This window comes from Bos taurus, chromosome 22 (genome assembly GCF_002263795.3).
Source record: "Bos taurus isolate L1 Dominette 01449 registration number 42190680 breed Hereford chromosome 22, ARS-UCD2.0, whole genome shotgun sequence".
NCBI classification, from domain to species: domain Eukaryota; kingdom Metazoa; phylum Chordata; class Mammalia; order Artiodactyla; family Bovidae; genus Bos; species Bos taurus.
In genome coordinates, this window is record NC_037349.1 from 35,746,285 (window position 1) to 35,763,317 (window position 17,033).

The following is a 17,033-nucleotide window of genomic DNA, read 5'->3' on the forward strand; positions in this document are numbered from 1 at the left end:
AATCTCCTTTACCTAATTTTCCCCAGTGCCAACATCTTGCATAGTCATGATACATCTGACCTAAGTTGCTTTTACCAGTGTCTATTTTCTGTCTATGTTGTGTTTAGTTGTCATGTCTTAAACTCCTCTAGTCTGTACAAGGTTCTTAATCTTTTCTTGTTTTTCCATGACCTTGACAGTTGCGATAAATACCAGTATATGTTTTCAACAAAAAGTTTCACCCTCCACTGCTGGATAAACACCTGGTTTAGAATCACAGAGATGAAAGGGGGAAAGTGTAGAGGTTTGGAGTTAGGATATCTGAGTTCTGGTCCTACCTCCATCTGATCCCTTCAGTACCTGAGAGTCTCACTTTCTTCATCTGTTTTGAAGTGGGAACAATATTACCATTCTCCCTGGGTTTTATGAGGTTTAAATGAGATAAAGTTCATGAAAGAGATTTATGATAAAGCATCAAACATATGATCGTCAAAGGGAAATTCTTATTTATAATGTCTGAGTTTTTCTATCCTGCAGATCTGTATAGAGTGGAGATTGACACCAGTAACATTCCATTCTAGGAAACATTTAGTACATTTCTCAGAAGGCTCTTTAAATGTGTAAAATTGTTCTGCTTTGTAGAGGCCATGAGAATGGGTTATGTTTAAGCCATTGAGTTTTTTTATGAAAGCCCCACCAGTGCAGATCTGTGGCTCACCCTCCTACTCTTTTTCTAAGGCAGTTGTTTGTACACCAGAGCTACCTGTATACACACAGATGCACAGTCATGTAAAGCCTGGCAAGCTTAGGCAAACATCACATTTTTGAGAGAGAGACAATCCTTGGAATGGGGTGGTGGCAAACTACAGCTTGCGGGCCAAGTCCAGGCTACTGTATGTTTTTGTAATAAAGTTTTATTAGAACATAGCCAGGCACAATTGTTTACATCTTGTTTAGAGTTGATTTACTGGTAAAACAGAGCTGAAGAGTTGGAACACAGACCTTACAGCCTACGAAGCCTAAAATATTTACTATCTGACCTTGCAGAAAAGTTTTGCCTGCATCTGCTGTAGAATCTTACTGATGCAAGATGTCTTTCTTTCCATTCTCACCTGTCTGGGACCATATACTTGTGATTCTCTTATTTGTTCTCAGTTCTGAAACATTTTTAAAGAGGAGTACTGTGCAAAGCATAGACTTATTAGGATGCTTTGCTCAGGGAAAATGGTCTCACCTTTTTCAGACCCATCAAATAATGTGTAGATATTGTTGGTGGGCTCTATTCTCACAATCCAGCAGAAATTGGAGTGGCATGTGCTAATGTAATCCTTGTTGTTCAGTCACTCAGTAGTGTCTGACTCTTTGCAATCCCGTGGCCTGCAGCATAACAGGCTTCTCTGTCCTTCACTATCCCCTGGAGTTTGCTCAAACTCACGTCCATTGAGCTGATGATGCCGTCCAGCAATTTCATCCTCTGCCACCTCCTCCTCCTCCTGCCTTCAGTCTTTCCCAGCACCGTTTGTATGGCTTGGTGGCTTCCCTGGTGACTCAGACGGTAAAGCATCTGCCCACAATGCAGACCTGGGTTCAGTCCCTGGGTCAGGAAGATCCCCTGGAGAAGGAAATGACAATCCATTCCAGTACTGTTGCCTGGAAAATCCCATGGACGGAGGAGCCTGGTAGGCTACAGTCCGTGGGGTCCCAAAGAGTTGGAACACGACTGAGTGAATTCACTTTAACTTTATGCTTCTATGATATTTCCTTGTGTAGGTCAGAGGACCTGGAACTCTAGTCCTAGTCTGCTGTTGCTTGAATGATATCAGACCATATTAGAATATAGTTTACCACCTGCATTATCTATTCTTATCTGAGAATAAATTGGAGTGAGATTGGGACGGTAGGGGAACAGCTGTGTTAATTACTATGGATGTTCAAACTATGGAATGCCAATGGCATCTCAGTTGTATTTGCCTTCAGAGCCATGTCCATCCAGTGTTCACTGTTAGCACTTGAGTCCTGCAGGTTGGTTGAGCACAGTTCTGTTAGATCCTAATGTCTTTTTAAGAATTTAGTGTCTTCTTGAAGGACGCACACACACTATCATCAGATTCCACTCGTGGTTCTGATTGTAGAGACATTTGACTTCAACTTTACATGAGGTCATGCAGCTGTTTATTGATTAGGGTTGGGCAGAAGCTCATATCAGCTATATAGTGTTGCCAGCAGGGGACCATTGTCTTTTCTGCTCTCAGTAAACCTTTTATTTATTCATTTTTCTGAGCAGGTGTTATTCTACTACCCTGTTTAACTAGAACGAATATAAGAAGCACAAAAGGCTGGAAATAATGAGAAAAATAGAGATGATGGAATTTGAACCTTGTTTTCTTTTCCATGCTTAATTCAGGTTTCTTCTCGCTGTGGGATGAAATTTATCAAAAGATTGACCAGGAGAAAAAGAACCGAAAAAACAGGCAGGATAATAATAATAAAGCAGCTATCCTGAAGTGCTAGCAAAATGTTTCATGCTTGTCCATGTGGGGAGTTAAATGTAGATAGTAATTTCTGGAGCTTCATCAGCATACAGAAATCTATCCTGCAGCCTCTGTTTCACATCACAGACTCACCATGTATTTTTCTTTTCTGTTTTTTAAGTTCTGCAGAAACAAGATTGTAAGGATAGCAGTCTTTGTACCACTAGGGGAAAGGATTCAATCTCTGCTGGTCTAATGAGATACCACCTGCCTGGAGTCATGTGTGCTGTGCCTCTTATTATAAAGTGTTATTACTGGCTCACTAGTGGAGTGGCAGCGTCTCTTGAGGTTTGCAAGAGATGGGAGAAATAGGGAAAAGCTCATTCTTAGAACCTAGTTCCCCAAGTTTTATTAAGGAACTTTGCTGGACTTAGACCTTTAATTTGAAGACTTTAGCATGTATAAAATCACTTGAAGGCTTGTTAAACCATAGATTGGTGAACCTGACTTTCAGAGATTTTAGTTCAGTAGATCCTGAGTACAATGTAGTAATCTGAATTTCAGTAACTTTCTGAGTAGAGCCGCTTAGGCTAATGTTAGAGATGATGACTATCCTGTACCCCAAGTATTACACAAGAATTGCTCACCTGGAGATGCAGAACCAACATCTGGACCAAGAGTTAGCCAAATGTGGCCCCTGGGCCGAATCTGCTGCCTACGTTTGTAAATAAGTTCTATTGGAAAACAACTTTTTTTACATATAATCTATGGCTGTTTTCATACTACAAAGGCAGAGTTGACCAGTTGGACTGAGTCCATGCGTGCCCCCAAAGCTGAAAAATATGTGCTGTCTGGCTGTTGGCCCTTTACAGAAAAATTTTGCTGACCCCTGACCTAGACCAGTGCTTCCATGCCATTTGGGGGAAGGCGGCTTGGAAGTAATTCTGTAACTGGCACACTGAGTGTTACCAATTTCTGTATTTTTTAGACACAAGGGTTCTTTTGTTTTTATTTTTATTTTTTTACTTAAATACATATGATAATGGAATTCATTTGTTATTTCTCAACAAGCCATTCTCCAAATCAGTTTTCTCATTGGAACCAACAGTTTCTCAGAATTAAAGGAAACATAGTTTTAGTAGCCATGCTTCCTCTCTTAATACAGAGCTTTGAATTAGAATTATTTGAATTATTGGTGGAAACTTTTTTTATAATTGCATAATTTTAAGGAGAAAAATCATTCTCATATGGACTCTGTAATTGTCAGATGTGTGTTAGTTGCTCAGTCATGTCTGACTCTTAGTGACCCCATGGACTGCCCACCAGGCTCCTCTGTCCATGGAATTCTTCAGGCAAGAATACTGGAGTGGGTAGCCATTCTCTTCTCCAGGGGATCTTCCTGACCCAGGGATTGAACTCAGGTCTCCTACATTACAGGCAGATTCTTTACCTTGTGAGCCACCAGGGAAGCCCCCAGTTGTCAGATCAGTGATACTATATTTCCTTCAAAAACTGCTGTATGGAAGGCAGTTTGTCAATATGTTATCAAAAATCTTTAATGTTCATACTCATTGCTCTATTCACTCTACTTCCAGGAAATTTCAGCAAAAATTCATATTTAATGTTTTCCATTACAGCACTATTTATTTTTTTTTTTTTAAGAAAAAAAAAAAACTTCTAATTGACTGTTAATGTGAAGCTAATAATATTAAGGTGAACCCACACTGCTCTTTTGGGACCATTTAAAATCAAGCTGGAAGGAAATGCCCTGGCTGTTCAGTGGTTGAGACTCCGTGTTTGTACTGCAGGGGGCATAGATTTGATCTCTGGTTGGGGAACTAAGATCCCACATGCCTTGTGATGTGGTAAAAATAAATGAAATCAAGCTGGATGAAGTGATGCTGATACAATCTTTTTGGAGAGGATTTTCTGTCAAGAACCTTGAACGTTTTTATACCTTTTGTACCAACATTTTCACTTAAGAATCATGAGAAAGTAATAAGAAATACAGATAGATTTTGTATAAGGAAGATAAGCGCAGTGGAAACAATTTGTATGCTTAATAATTGGTAATGATTACATAGGTTGTGATAAATTGATAAGCTAAAGTACTATGTAAATTAAAAGTATATTTTGAGCTCTAATAGTATATTGGAAATGCTTATGAATTATTAGAATATTTGGGTATGAATCATGTATATCACACGATCTTACGCATCCCATGTTAAATAGGTACTCATGGAACTCTTAGTTCCACTCAGACCTGTTCATCACAGCTTAACTGAAGCTCAGACACCAAAGTCATTTTTGAGTCCTCTCTTGTATTTGGTATTTTCCTCCATCACATAGGTGAACTCTATCAGTTTCAGCTTTAAATTGCACCTCCTCTGTCCCCTCTGCCCTTCTATTTGGTCATTTCCTTAATCCAGGTCATCTCAGGTCTCGTTGGGTCAGCTTCATCCCATTTCCTCCCTGTACTCTTCACCCACTGCATGGCTGCAAGAGTCATCTCAAAATTTAGACCAGACCTTCCCACCTCCCTGACTAAAATCCCTTGAGTGGATTCCTACTGAGCTTGGAATAAAGTGCAGACTCTTATGGTCTGCAAGGTACAAAATTATCTGGTCCCTGCTTATCTTTGGAACCTCAATATGAGCCTAGGCCTTGTCTGAGCTTTATGCTGTTTCTCTAAATTTTTAACCTCTTTTCCGCTTCTGGAACTTTTACACATGCTGTCCCTCTGCCTACAGTGCTTTACCCCACACTGAGCAAAACTAACCGGCTTCTCGTCTTCCTTTTCATCTTACTATTATCTCAGACCCGAGGCCTGCTTTTAGCTTCCCGAAACGGGTGTGTCAGTCCTGACTCAGGAACTCAGTGTTTTCATGCCCTCTCTTCTGGGCCCACAGGGTATCTGGCTGAAGGCACTTAAGAAAGATTTGTTGAGTGAATCAACGAATCTGCTCCAATATTTAAGCATATTATAAGTATATATGTATATGCATACTCAGGGCATATAGGACTAAATGTTAATGGTGATGCAAATTAAATAACAGTTTATTTTTAAACTTTTGGCAGAAAACAACAAAATTCTGTAAAGCAGTTATCTTTCAATTAAAAATAAATAAACTTTCTTTGGGAAGTTTTGTATATTTTTTAAATCTTGTAATTAATTTATATTGCTTCTTTATTGTGGTAAGATATACATAATATAAAATATATCATTTTAACCATTTTTAAGTATACAGGTCTGTGGCATTAAGTACATTCACTTTGTTGTACAGCCATCAACACCATACATTTCCAGAATTTTTTTCGTCCTTCCCAGGTGAAACTCTGTACCCATTAAATATTAAATTTCACCAGTAACTTATCTTATTTTCACAATAAGAAAAACATTAGGAAAAATATGTTATGACAAAACAGATAGCGAACATATTTTTCGGACAAAGCTCATTTAAACATATATCAGATTGTAAGTCTGAGTGACTACAAAGCTAGTACATTTGTTCTTCACCTTATAATTTTGTATTAGAAAAGCCTATCCTGTATATAGTTCATATATACAGATGTATATATATATATAAAGGTGTGTGTGTGTGTGTGTATGTGTATATATATATATATATATACACATATATATATATACATACATACATCTAAAGAATATATATATTCTTTTCAGATTCTTTTCTGTTATAGTTTATTATAAGATATTGAATATAATTATTTGTGCTATACAGTAAGTTCTTATTGTTTATTTAGAATAGTGTGTATCTGTTAACCCAAACCTCTAAATTTATTACCCCTCCCTTTTCCTTTGGTAACCATAAGTTTGTTTTCTATGTCTATGAGCCTATTTCTGTTTTGTAAATAGTTCATTTGTATCATTCTTTAGATTCCACATATAAGTGGTATCATATAGCATTTGCCTTTCTCAGTCTGACTTCACTTAATATAATATTCTCTAGGTCCATCCATTTTGTTGCAAATGACAGTATTTTATTCTTTTTTATGGCTGAGTAATATTTCAGGTTGTTTTTTTTTTTTTGAGTGTATGTGCACATGCCTGCGTGTATACACACACATACACTGTATCTTCTTTAGTCATTGATCTACCGCTGGACACTTAGGTTGCTTCCATGACTTGGCTATTGTTAATATTTCTGCTATGAGCATAGGAGTTCACATATCTTTTTGAATTAGAGTTTTCACCTTTTCCAAGTATATGCCCAGAAGTGGGGTTGGTGGATCATATGGTAGCTTTATTTTTTGTTTTTTTAAGGAACCTCTACACTATTCTCCGTAGTGCTTGCACAGATTTACTTTTTCCCATCAACGATGTAGGAGAGTTCTCTTTTCTCCACATGCTCTTCAGCATTTATTAATTGTAGACTTTTTGATGGTGGCAGTTCTGGTTGATATAAGGTGATATCTCATTGTGGTTTTGATTTGCATTTCTCTAATAATTAGCAATGTTGAGCATATTTTCATGTGTTTCTTGGCTGTCTGTGTATCTTCTTTGGAAAAATATCTACCTAGGTCTTCTGTCCATTTTTTGATTGAGTTTTTTTGGGTTTTTTTGTTGTTGGGCTGCATGAGCTGTTTCTATATTTTGGAAATAAATCCGAAATAGGTTGCATCGTTTGTACATACTGAATATTTTCTCCCATTCCGTAGGTACTTTTGTTTATGTGGAAAACTAATTTCTTGACCGTGCAGATTTCTACTGACTAGCATTCCTGCTTAGAATCTATATTCTAGGAGATAGAGATCAGAGCAGAGTTCCCTCATAATCCCTCATAGAGACCAGAGCAGAAAATGATGCTCTGGTTGAGTTGGTAGAAAACTATCTAGCATGGGAGAGCAATAGTTGGAGAATAGCACAACGCAGTTATTTTGGGAATTGTTTCATGTTTAAATAATAATAGGCAAGGTTTGTAACGTAAATACTTGATGAAGGAATCATACCCAGAATATATAAATAGCATCTTATCAAGAATAACAAGACAACCTATTAGGAAAATACACAAAGACTATGAACAGGCAAGTTACAGGAGAAGAAATGTTAAAAAGAAAAAAAGGAGGTCCAATTTCATTAATACATGGTTTGTAAATAAATTAGTGTAATGTATCAAATAAATTGATAAAATATCAATTCATCTTTATTAGATCAGGAAGATTTTTTAAAAAGATGGGTGGTTTGTATATGCTCAGTTATGTGTGACTCTTTGCCCTCCCATGGACTGTGTAGCCCACCAGGCTCCTCTGTCCATGGAATTTTCTAGGCAAGAATACTGGAGTGGGTTGCCATTTCCTACTCCAGGGGATCATCCTGACCCAGGGATTGAATCCTTGTCTCTTGCATCTCCTGCATTGGCAGGTGGATTCTTTACCATTGCACCACCTGGGAAACACCATGGACAGTGCAGAAAAGAGTTGCTGGTTAGTTTGAATGCCAGCGTACCAAATTGGCTCTTGGCTCGGGTCTGGGAAATTGCATTTCCAGAGGGTTCTGTCCATTCCCAGAACTAATAGCGGCTTATTGTGCTTTAACTGTTGATGCAAAAGATACATTTTATCCTTTCCTTCTGAGAGTTTGGAACTTGATTTTATGCCAGGCAGAGGCTGCCTACATGATTAGTTCCTAATACAAATTCTGCGCCCTTATGTGTAATGAGCTGCCTTGAGTGTCTAAAGGGCACATTTCACACTGTTGCCCTGGGAGTTAGAGTGACTTCACCGGGGAGGGGGCTCTCAGAAGCTTGTACCTGATTTCCTTTGGACTTTACTGCCCCTGGAACCTTTTCCCTTTGCTGCACTTGAGTTGTACCCTTTTTCCATAATGAAATATAGCTTTGAGTACAAGTATATTCTGAGTCATGTGAATCTTCCTAGCAAATCTTCAAATCTGGGACTAGTCCCAGGACCCTACATACACAAATAATGGCAAATGTTGGCCTAAGTGTGGGGAAATGGGACTTCCCAGCCTTTTGGTAGAAAAGCAAGTTGGCCCCAATGATTTTGAGAATTTAGAGATACCTAGGTAAGTTAGAAGGTGACTACATCTATTTCCAGGTTTAGATATTTTAAGAGTAAAAAAATACACAGTTTTGCTTTTTTTTTTTAAAGTATTTTAATGACACTTACTGCAGCATTGTTGAATTGTCAGCAACATTGGAAATAGCCTAATTATCTCTGAAGGAGAAATAAAATTACTGTATTTTAAAAATGGAATATTATACAGCATTTAAATAATTCAAAAGTACACTGATTGACATGGTTAAATTTCTGTCAAGTAATGGTAATCAAAAGAGCAGAGCTATATTGTTGTACATTTAAAACCACAGAATTCCAGATATATACATATGAAAATATGAAATAGTGGCTAATCCAAGACAGGGTCTAAAGTCCCCCTTTTGCTATTTAAATAATAAAATTATCTTAAAATTAGCTCTGAAACCTTTTGTTGGAAAAAGTTCTGTATGTTGCTGACCTGTGTTCTCTTTTCCATTTGCAAAACAAATCTTGAATTTCACAGAGAGCGAAGATGCTATGACAAACCCTTCCTCTAACAATTATTATTTCATTGGCTCACTGCCCTTGACAATTAGGAGAAGATTTATAGACATGTTCCCCTGAATAATTGGCAATTAATTTGAGATTAGATGCCCAAAAAGTACAGTATTTCTAATGTAATGCGAAGGTTGAGGCTTTTGGCTTATAAATGTCATGGAACACAGAGTAAATGTTAACCGGCAGCGAAGTTAACCTTGCCCTTTTGCACATCCGCAGTAGGGAGGAGTTTTAGTTTGATGATCATAAACTTTAGCTAGCTTGGCTAGTTTGATTGTAAAGCTCAAGTGTCAACAAAGAGTGTCTATGAATTAAGAATGCTTCCAGTCTCAGTGCCCCAGGTTCATCTTGATAGGTATTGAATATGATTCATAAGGATCTATGTGGGATAAAGGAACACTCTATCCTGAGTCTTCTTTGGATTTTTGTTTTGGACTCGTAAGGACCTATATGAAATAAAGAGATACTGAATCCCGAGTCTTCGGAATTGCTTTTGACTTAGGCAGTGGTACATTTGGATCCCATAACATCTTTACAACTTACAGATCAAATGTTAGCTGTCAGTGTGTTTTTATTGCACAGAACTCTGGTCTCCTAGGGGAAGATAAATACTAGGTTCTAGGCAATGGGGGTTTTGCTGATAAACTTTCTTTTCCTTGTGGTCAAATTCAAGAACGTTTAGACCTAGAAGTAGAGTTGACCAGCATGACTATCACATGTCAGTAATTTACTAGTTGATTTTATTTTCTGAACAATTCCAGTGCAGTGCCAGTTCAGTTCAGTCCAGTCGCTCAATCGTGTCCAGTTCTTTGCGACCCCATGGGCTATAGCACACCAGGCAGGGGTCCATCACCAACTCCTGGAGCTTGCTTAAGCTCATGTCTATCAAGTTGGTGGCACAGTGCCAGGAGTATATTAAATCTGTGCGAAATGTTAACCAGTTTACACATGTCCAGAAAATTTTAGTGCAGTAGAGTTTTATTAGAGTGCTGAATATTCATTGGAAGGACTGATGCTGAAGCTGAAACTCCAATACTTTGGCCACCCAATGTGAAGAACTGATTCTCTGGAAAAGACCCTAATGCTGGGAAAGATTGAAGGCAGGAGGAGAAGGGGATGACAGAGGATGAGATGGTTGGATGGCATCACCAACGCGATGGACATGAGTTTGAGTAGGCTCCGTGAGTTGGTGATGGACAGGAAAGCCTAGTGTGCTGCAGTCCATGGGGTCTCTAAGAGTCAGACACAGCTGAGCGACTGAACTAAACTGAGAGTTTTATTCCCTTCTGGAAACTCTAGAAGTAGCCTTTATTCCAGATTTCCCTGTGCCTGTATTTTGTTTCTGGCCGTGTAAGTCAAAAGTTTTATGTGCATTTTTTAAAAGCTCGTTTTAATTATAATTTCTTATATATCTAATTCATAGTTAGTGTTTTGTGTGTGTGTGTGTGTTTGGCCACTCTGTGTGGCTTTTTAGGATCTTGGTTCCTTAACCAGTGATTGAACTGAGGGAGGCCCTTGGCAGCGAGAGCTTGGTGTCCTAAGCATTGGACCACCAGGGAATTTCCTCTGTGTATTTTTAAAAGGAATAGCAGTCCGTTTTTGGACTGATCTCAGCTCTTTCTTCACTTGCTTCAATGGTGGCCCACTCTAGTGATGATCTCCATCTTTTATTAAGTGCTTTCTCTTCGCCAAGTACTGTTTGAATCTCCTTTAATCTTTACAAGTCTTGTATTAGAGCTACTGTTACGTCAGTGCTCTGTTTTCATAAATGAGAAAAGTGAGGTTCAGAGAGTAAGCAAGGCACTTAGGTTCACCAGCTAATAAAGAGTAGAACCAGGATTCACACACAAACCTGTCTGTCTCAACCACCAAGATTTACTCCACTCTTCTTTCAGTTTCTCTCTTTAATGAGAAATTGAAAACTAAGCATTTAGAACAGTGCCTACCATATAGTCTTTCGATAATTATGTACAGTTTAAATTTTTGAAATTGATTTTATGATAGTACAATTTCTATACTATAAAATGTCTCCATTTAGATATACTATTCTGTAAGGTTTGATAAATGTGTAAACCTGTGTTATCACTAATACAATTGAGATATACTGCATTGGAATCTCTGCCACCCGTCCCCCGCCACCACCCCTGCCGCCCAAGTTTCCTTTTGATTTCCCTGTTTAAAAAAGTTTTTGTCTTGATATCAGTGTTGGCTCTCAGGAAGTCATAAAAAATAGTTCAGACTTCTTGCTTATCCTTCACCCTGCCTCTTCCAGTGGTAGCATTCTTATGTAGCTATATAGTACAGTTGCAAAACCAGGAAATTACAGGTATACTCTATAGATTTTGTTCCCTGTGTGTTAATCTCTGCCTGTTCTCACTCCAGGTAACTGCTGAACTGTTGCTGTCATTGTAGGTAGGCCTGCTGTGAAGCTTTATATATAAATGGAATCAGATAATATGTTGTCTTTTGTGTCTGGCTTCTTTTGCTCAGCATAATGTATTTGAGATTCATCAATATTCGTGGTTTGTATCTTTTAATTGTTGTGTAGCATCCTGTTGTTTGAATATAATACAGTTCCCTTATCCATTCAGTGTTGATAATCATTTGGATTGTTTCCAATTTGGGGCTAGTATATAATGAATGAAGTTGCTGTGATGATTCATCTATAAGTTTTGTGTTTATATGTGTGTACTTGTTTTCACTTCTCTTGCATAAATAACAGTGGAATTGGGTCATTTGGTTAGTGAAGATTAGTTTATAAAATACTGTCAAGTTGTTTTCCCATTTTAGACGCCCACTAGCAGTATTTTGCCTGGAAAATCCCATGGACAGAGGAGCCTGGTAGGCTATAGTCCATGGGGTCACAAAGAGTCAGACACAACTGAGCGACTTCACTTTCACTTTCACTTAGCAGTATATAGGAGTTCCTGTTGCTTCACAGTCTTGCTAAAACCTAATATTGATTTTTTCCATTGTGGCAGGTATGTAGTAGGATCTCACTATGACTTTAATTTGCCTTTCTCTAATAATTAGCGGTATTGAATATCTTTTCATATGCTTAATGCACAATTGTATATATTTTATAAACTATATATTCAGACCATTGTGGGGAGGTGGGAAATGTGTGTGTGTGTGTCTTCTTAATAAATATTTGATGAATAATTGAATGACCTGAGATAGAGCTATGTATTTTTCTTTTGGCCACTTGAAATCTTAGGTGTACTACAACTCAAATAAAGTAGTTCAAATTGAGTTTCATTAGTCTATTCTAAAATGATCAGCTATAGTAGGAAATCTGGTTTAGAATATGATACTAAAATAAAGATCAGTAATTCCTCTCCTAGGAATCATAGCATCTTCTTAACCATCAAACTTTCATGCTCATAACTTGCTCTTTTTGACTATGGGAAAATTATCTTCTGAAGACGTGAATTCTGTGGTTCACACGGATACTGCATTGTTTCTCTAATGCTAAAAATGCTCTTACCTAATTTTTATCTTGTCTAAAAACAGAAGGACAATCTTAGCCTTGTTATTTTTAGCTGTCACTGAAGCAGTTTTCTCCATTAAGAATAAGTGTTAGCTACGTTGATCTATAACCCATCTGATCATGTAGACTATAATTTGTGTTTATAATTTTTTTAAAAAGTTTGGTTACCTTCTTCTTTCTGTGATACATTTTGTAATAATATATTTTTTAAGCTTTTGTTTAGGTCTGTTAACTGTAGAGAATTAAAAAGAAATAAACACATAGACCAGCCCAGATAACTATTGGTTAAGCAACACCAATTAAAAAAAAAAAAATGTGTTCAGTGATTATAAATCAACACAGAATAGTAAGATCTATATATCTCTTTCTGTCTGTATAATGAAGAGTGACGTATCCTCTTATTTCCCAAACTCAAGTCCTTCTTCCTAAAGGAGACTGTTGTTAAAACTTTTTGGTGGTTCCTTCCATTAATACATGTCTCTCCTTTTCTTTATTCTTCTCACATAAAAGGTCAGATGGTAGTTACCATTCCACATATTTTCCTGCAGTTCCAACACATGAAGATCTAGCTTTTGTAGAGTAGTTATTATGCAGATGATAGTTTTACTTAGTTGATTCCTGATGGTTGTTTCCAGGGTTTTTTTGTGATTATTTTTATTTATTCACTGCTACAAAAATGTTTCAGTGAACAATACTGGAGATTTGGGCAGACTTTTGCAAGTATAGCCATAGAGTAAATTTATTCCAGTTGAATCCCTAGTCAAAGAGCATTTTATAATTTGTCAGCTATTGATAGATTGTCCTCTATAAGATTTCAGCCATCCACTTTCCATCTAATAATGTTTGCAAGTGTCTACAATACATATTTTAAATGTAATAGCTTCTTTTGAATTCTTTGTTGTTTGATTCTCCTAGTATTATGTGAATTGGGATCCCCAAATTAATACTGTTTCAGTGCTGTTTTATGTTTATTACATTCCTGCTTGCTTTTTCCCCTGCATAGGAAAACCAAAACTTAAGTCTTCCTGATGACAGAGGGTAGCAGACTAGAATGGCTTCTTGTGGCTTTCCTATACATGGCTCTCAGGCTGCTCAGTCTCTAGGAAACCTGATGTTGATGCCTTCTGTTTTATATATTTCCTGTAGGAGGAAAGCTGAACAAAGACCTGCGACATTTTCTCAATCAGAGGTTCCAGAAAGGGTCGCCTGATCATGAGCTCCAGCAGACCATAAGAGATAACCTTTACCGCCATGCTGTGCCTTGTAAGTAGCCAGTTTGGGACATCTTACTGCTGGTGGGTGTGTGAAAAGTTGAGGGAAGACAAACAATAGCTGGTTCTGGAGTACTTGGCAGTTTGCTCATTTAGTGACTCCCTAAGTGCGGGGAGTCCAAATTGACAGTGTGGGACTAGCAATCCAGTGGTTAAGACTCTGCGCTTCCAATGTAGGGGGTGAGAGTTCTATCCCTAGTTAGGACACTAAGACCCCACATACTGCAAGGGGAGGCCCCAAAATGGCGAAACAATTTAAAAACAAGCAAAACAATTGACAGTGAGACAGAGTACCTAACCAGGTGAATTACTTAGTTTTTCAAGTTCTGGCTTGAATATGCCAGGCAAATTATTTATCCTTTGTAAGGGCAAGTTTTCACAGTAGTGAAAAAGACATCTCACTCTTACTAACTTCACAGAACTGTTAGAAAGTCAGAGGAGTGACATTTGTCATGTGTTTGTATCGTATGGGCACGGTGTAAGCCTCATAAATGTTAGTTAACCATTTTTGTTATGAGTGGAGAGGACCAGGCCAGAGGCCTTCAAACTGACCTCTGAGGATTTCAGTAGGTCTCTGGTGGCCCTCAGCAAAGGGAATGCCTCAGTGAACTCTCTCTTCCCACCTTAATGAGATTCATAAATCATTATTTCATGTATGATTTCCTTTGAAGAAAGCCTCTGTGATTCCACAGATTAAAAATCCCAAAGTTCCAAACCTATTCAGTTCAGTTCAGTTCAGTTCAGTCTCTCAGTCGTGTCCGACTCTTTGCGATACCATGAATTGCAGCACGCCAGGCCTCCCTGTCCATCGCCAACTCCTGGAGTTCACTCAAACTCACGTCCATTGAGTCGATGATGCCATCCAGCCATCTCATCCTCTGTCGTCCCCTTCTCCCCCTGCCCCAAGTCCCTCCCAGCATCAGACTCTTTTCCAATGAGTCAACTCTTCGCATGAGGTGGCCAAAGTACTGGAGTTTCAGCTTTAGCATCATTCCTTCCAAAGAACACCCAGGACTGATCTCCTTTAGAATGGACTGGTTGGATCTCCTTGCAGTCCAAGGGACCTATTAGATAAGACCAAATCTGAGAAAGCAAGATAATAGAACATAGGGACTATGACATTGGGAATTTTGTGGTTAAGGGAAAGAAGGAAGGGAGGAGGGAATCAGCCTACCAGATCATGAGGTTTAACCATGCTCTATCAGTCTACATTCTCATCCAGCTCATTATGAGATGAGAATCCTGGGAAGATGTGTGATTATTTACCTTCATTCAAAATAGGAAGAGAAAAAGAAGAAAATAAGAAGAAAGAATGATTTTTATTTTATTACTTGGGAGTTTTCTTTTTTCCTGTTATCCAGTCCTTCAAAATTTTATAATTAAAAAAAATTTTTTTAATCACCTAAAAAAAAGGAGGACAAATTTGAAGTTCAAGGTACTCTGCCTATTGTTCCAATTCATTTGCTATGGATGGTTTTTTTTAAAAGAAGTAATATTTTTCCAGTGATGTGCTTGAGTGCTAGTGTTTCCTCATACTACTGAAAATGATGAACAGAATTGATTTCAGGCATGCCGTGGTTCTGCAGGGACTTAGACTGGAAGCGTAGCTGGGGACCTTTGGCGATCAGATTTTAGAACAGACCCTGCCTTCCATTTCACCTATTCATAAAGCCAAGAGTAAGAGACTGAGTTGACCGCAAGTGACTTGGGCCAGTGCCCCAAAGTTGCCTCTTTCTGCTGAGTGGAAGAGCCACATTTATTTATTTTCAGAGCTGCATTTGACAGAGAAAATATGATCATGCATTAATGTGAATCTCTGGCCCCCAGTTCTTTTAATTTTGTATTATTAGTATTGAAAGCCATAATCCTAATAGTATCCTAACTGTTCCTTACACTTGGATTAATAATAATAATGATGATAATACCTATGGTTACTCACATGAATGGGCAGGGATTGCCTTTCTATTTTTATAGAAATAAAGAAAGAAATCAAGACAGGAAGGTAAGCCAATTAAAGTAAGGCCAAAGGTGACTAGGGTTTCAAGCCATTGTCCTACCTCTGATATACTGTCCCATTTTACACTTAGAATAGCAGCCCTTTGAGGTTGAGGTTTCCAGTACCCATTTTCCAGATGAGGAAACACAGAGCAATCAAGTAACTGTTACATGGCAGATCCAGGGTTTTGGGACTTGTAAGCCATCCAGGGCTATTTCTGTAGCTCGACCGTTGCTGCCTCCGAAGTTCTAGTAAGCAGGTTGGATGCAATTTTGCATAATTCAGTAATTGCAGAATCATGATTGTTCTCTGTGTAATTTTTCCCCTACTCAGATTCCAATTTAAGAAATGGGGAATGAAGCAAATGAGCACACCATTTCTTGACGCATCTGTGGTGTTACTATGGTTACATTTTGGCAAGATTTTCCATTTATTTTTTCCAGTGATTTATTGGACCTGACTGTGAGCTAAATGGCTTGATTTTAAGCTTATCACTCTGTAGGAATTGGGGCAAAAATGACCTCAGCCTTTTAAAAAACAGTGGAAAATAATATTTTGTCTTTGCTTATATACAGCCATTGGTATTGATGTTTCATGTCTATGAAACCAATAAATCAGAAACTGAGAATGTGGAGAGAGATTTTTTTTTCACTAAAGAGAAAACAGGTAACATTTCATTTTATATTTCCTGCATAAAACAGGAAGGAAACTTGGAAGAGGTCTGTTTCTGAATCTGGCGCCGTGTGTGTGCCTTGGAACAGGGGTCCCGTGGGATTTGGTTATGGGCTTAGATGACTGGGGCCACACGTGTGTTTATTTTGGTTCTTTGGCCCATGTGACTGATACAGCAGAGCTCAGTACCAAGCTGTCGTGCTCATGGGTGAGGAAGCCCTGGACCGAGTCACGGATCTTTCCAGTGATGTTGTTGACTGTGCCACAGGGAAATGAACTCCTGCAATCTATATTTTCCAGAACTTCCTGCTGCCGGTATTTCAGTACCTTTGGTCTTTTGAGAAGGGATGATCTCATGAGCAGGTGCTTGCGAGCTGGGGTAGACTTCCCTTTCTGTACATTTTAGGAGGCTCACATGTCACAAGAAATGAACAGATAAGGCTGTTTGTTCTCAAGTTTGTTTTAGTGTCACCATAGTGTAGTAGAACCTTCTGGGCACCATGATGGGTTTTGCCATTCAGAATTCCATTTTATCCTAGTTTTTTGGCAAAGACAGTGGAAGTTTTGCATCCGTATTT

The 17,033-nt window shown here is 38.2% G+C and overlaps 1 protein-coding gene across 25 annotated transcripts in view; it reads left to right on the forward strand.

The window, feature by feature from the left end:
- The window catches only part of MAGI1 (membrane associated guanylate kinase, WW and PDZ domain containing 1), a 644,187-nt gene that overhangs the window by 367,408 nt on the left and 259,746 nt on the right, over window positions 1-17,033 (forward strand). For all 25 annotated transcript variants that reach the window (XM_059880041.1, XM_024983171.2, XM_024983156.2 and 22 more), the window contains exon 2: window positions 13,663-13,779. In XM_059880041.1, coding sequence (XP_059736024.1) covers window positions 13,663-13,779 — 117 coding nt within the window. The remainder of the gene's footprint in view (window positions 1-13,662; window positions 13,780-17,033) is intronic.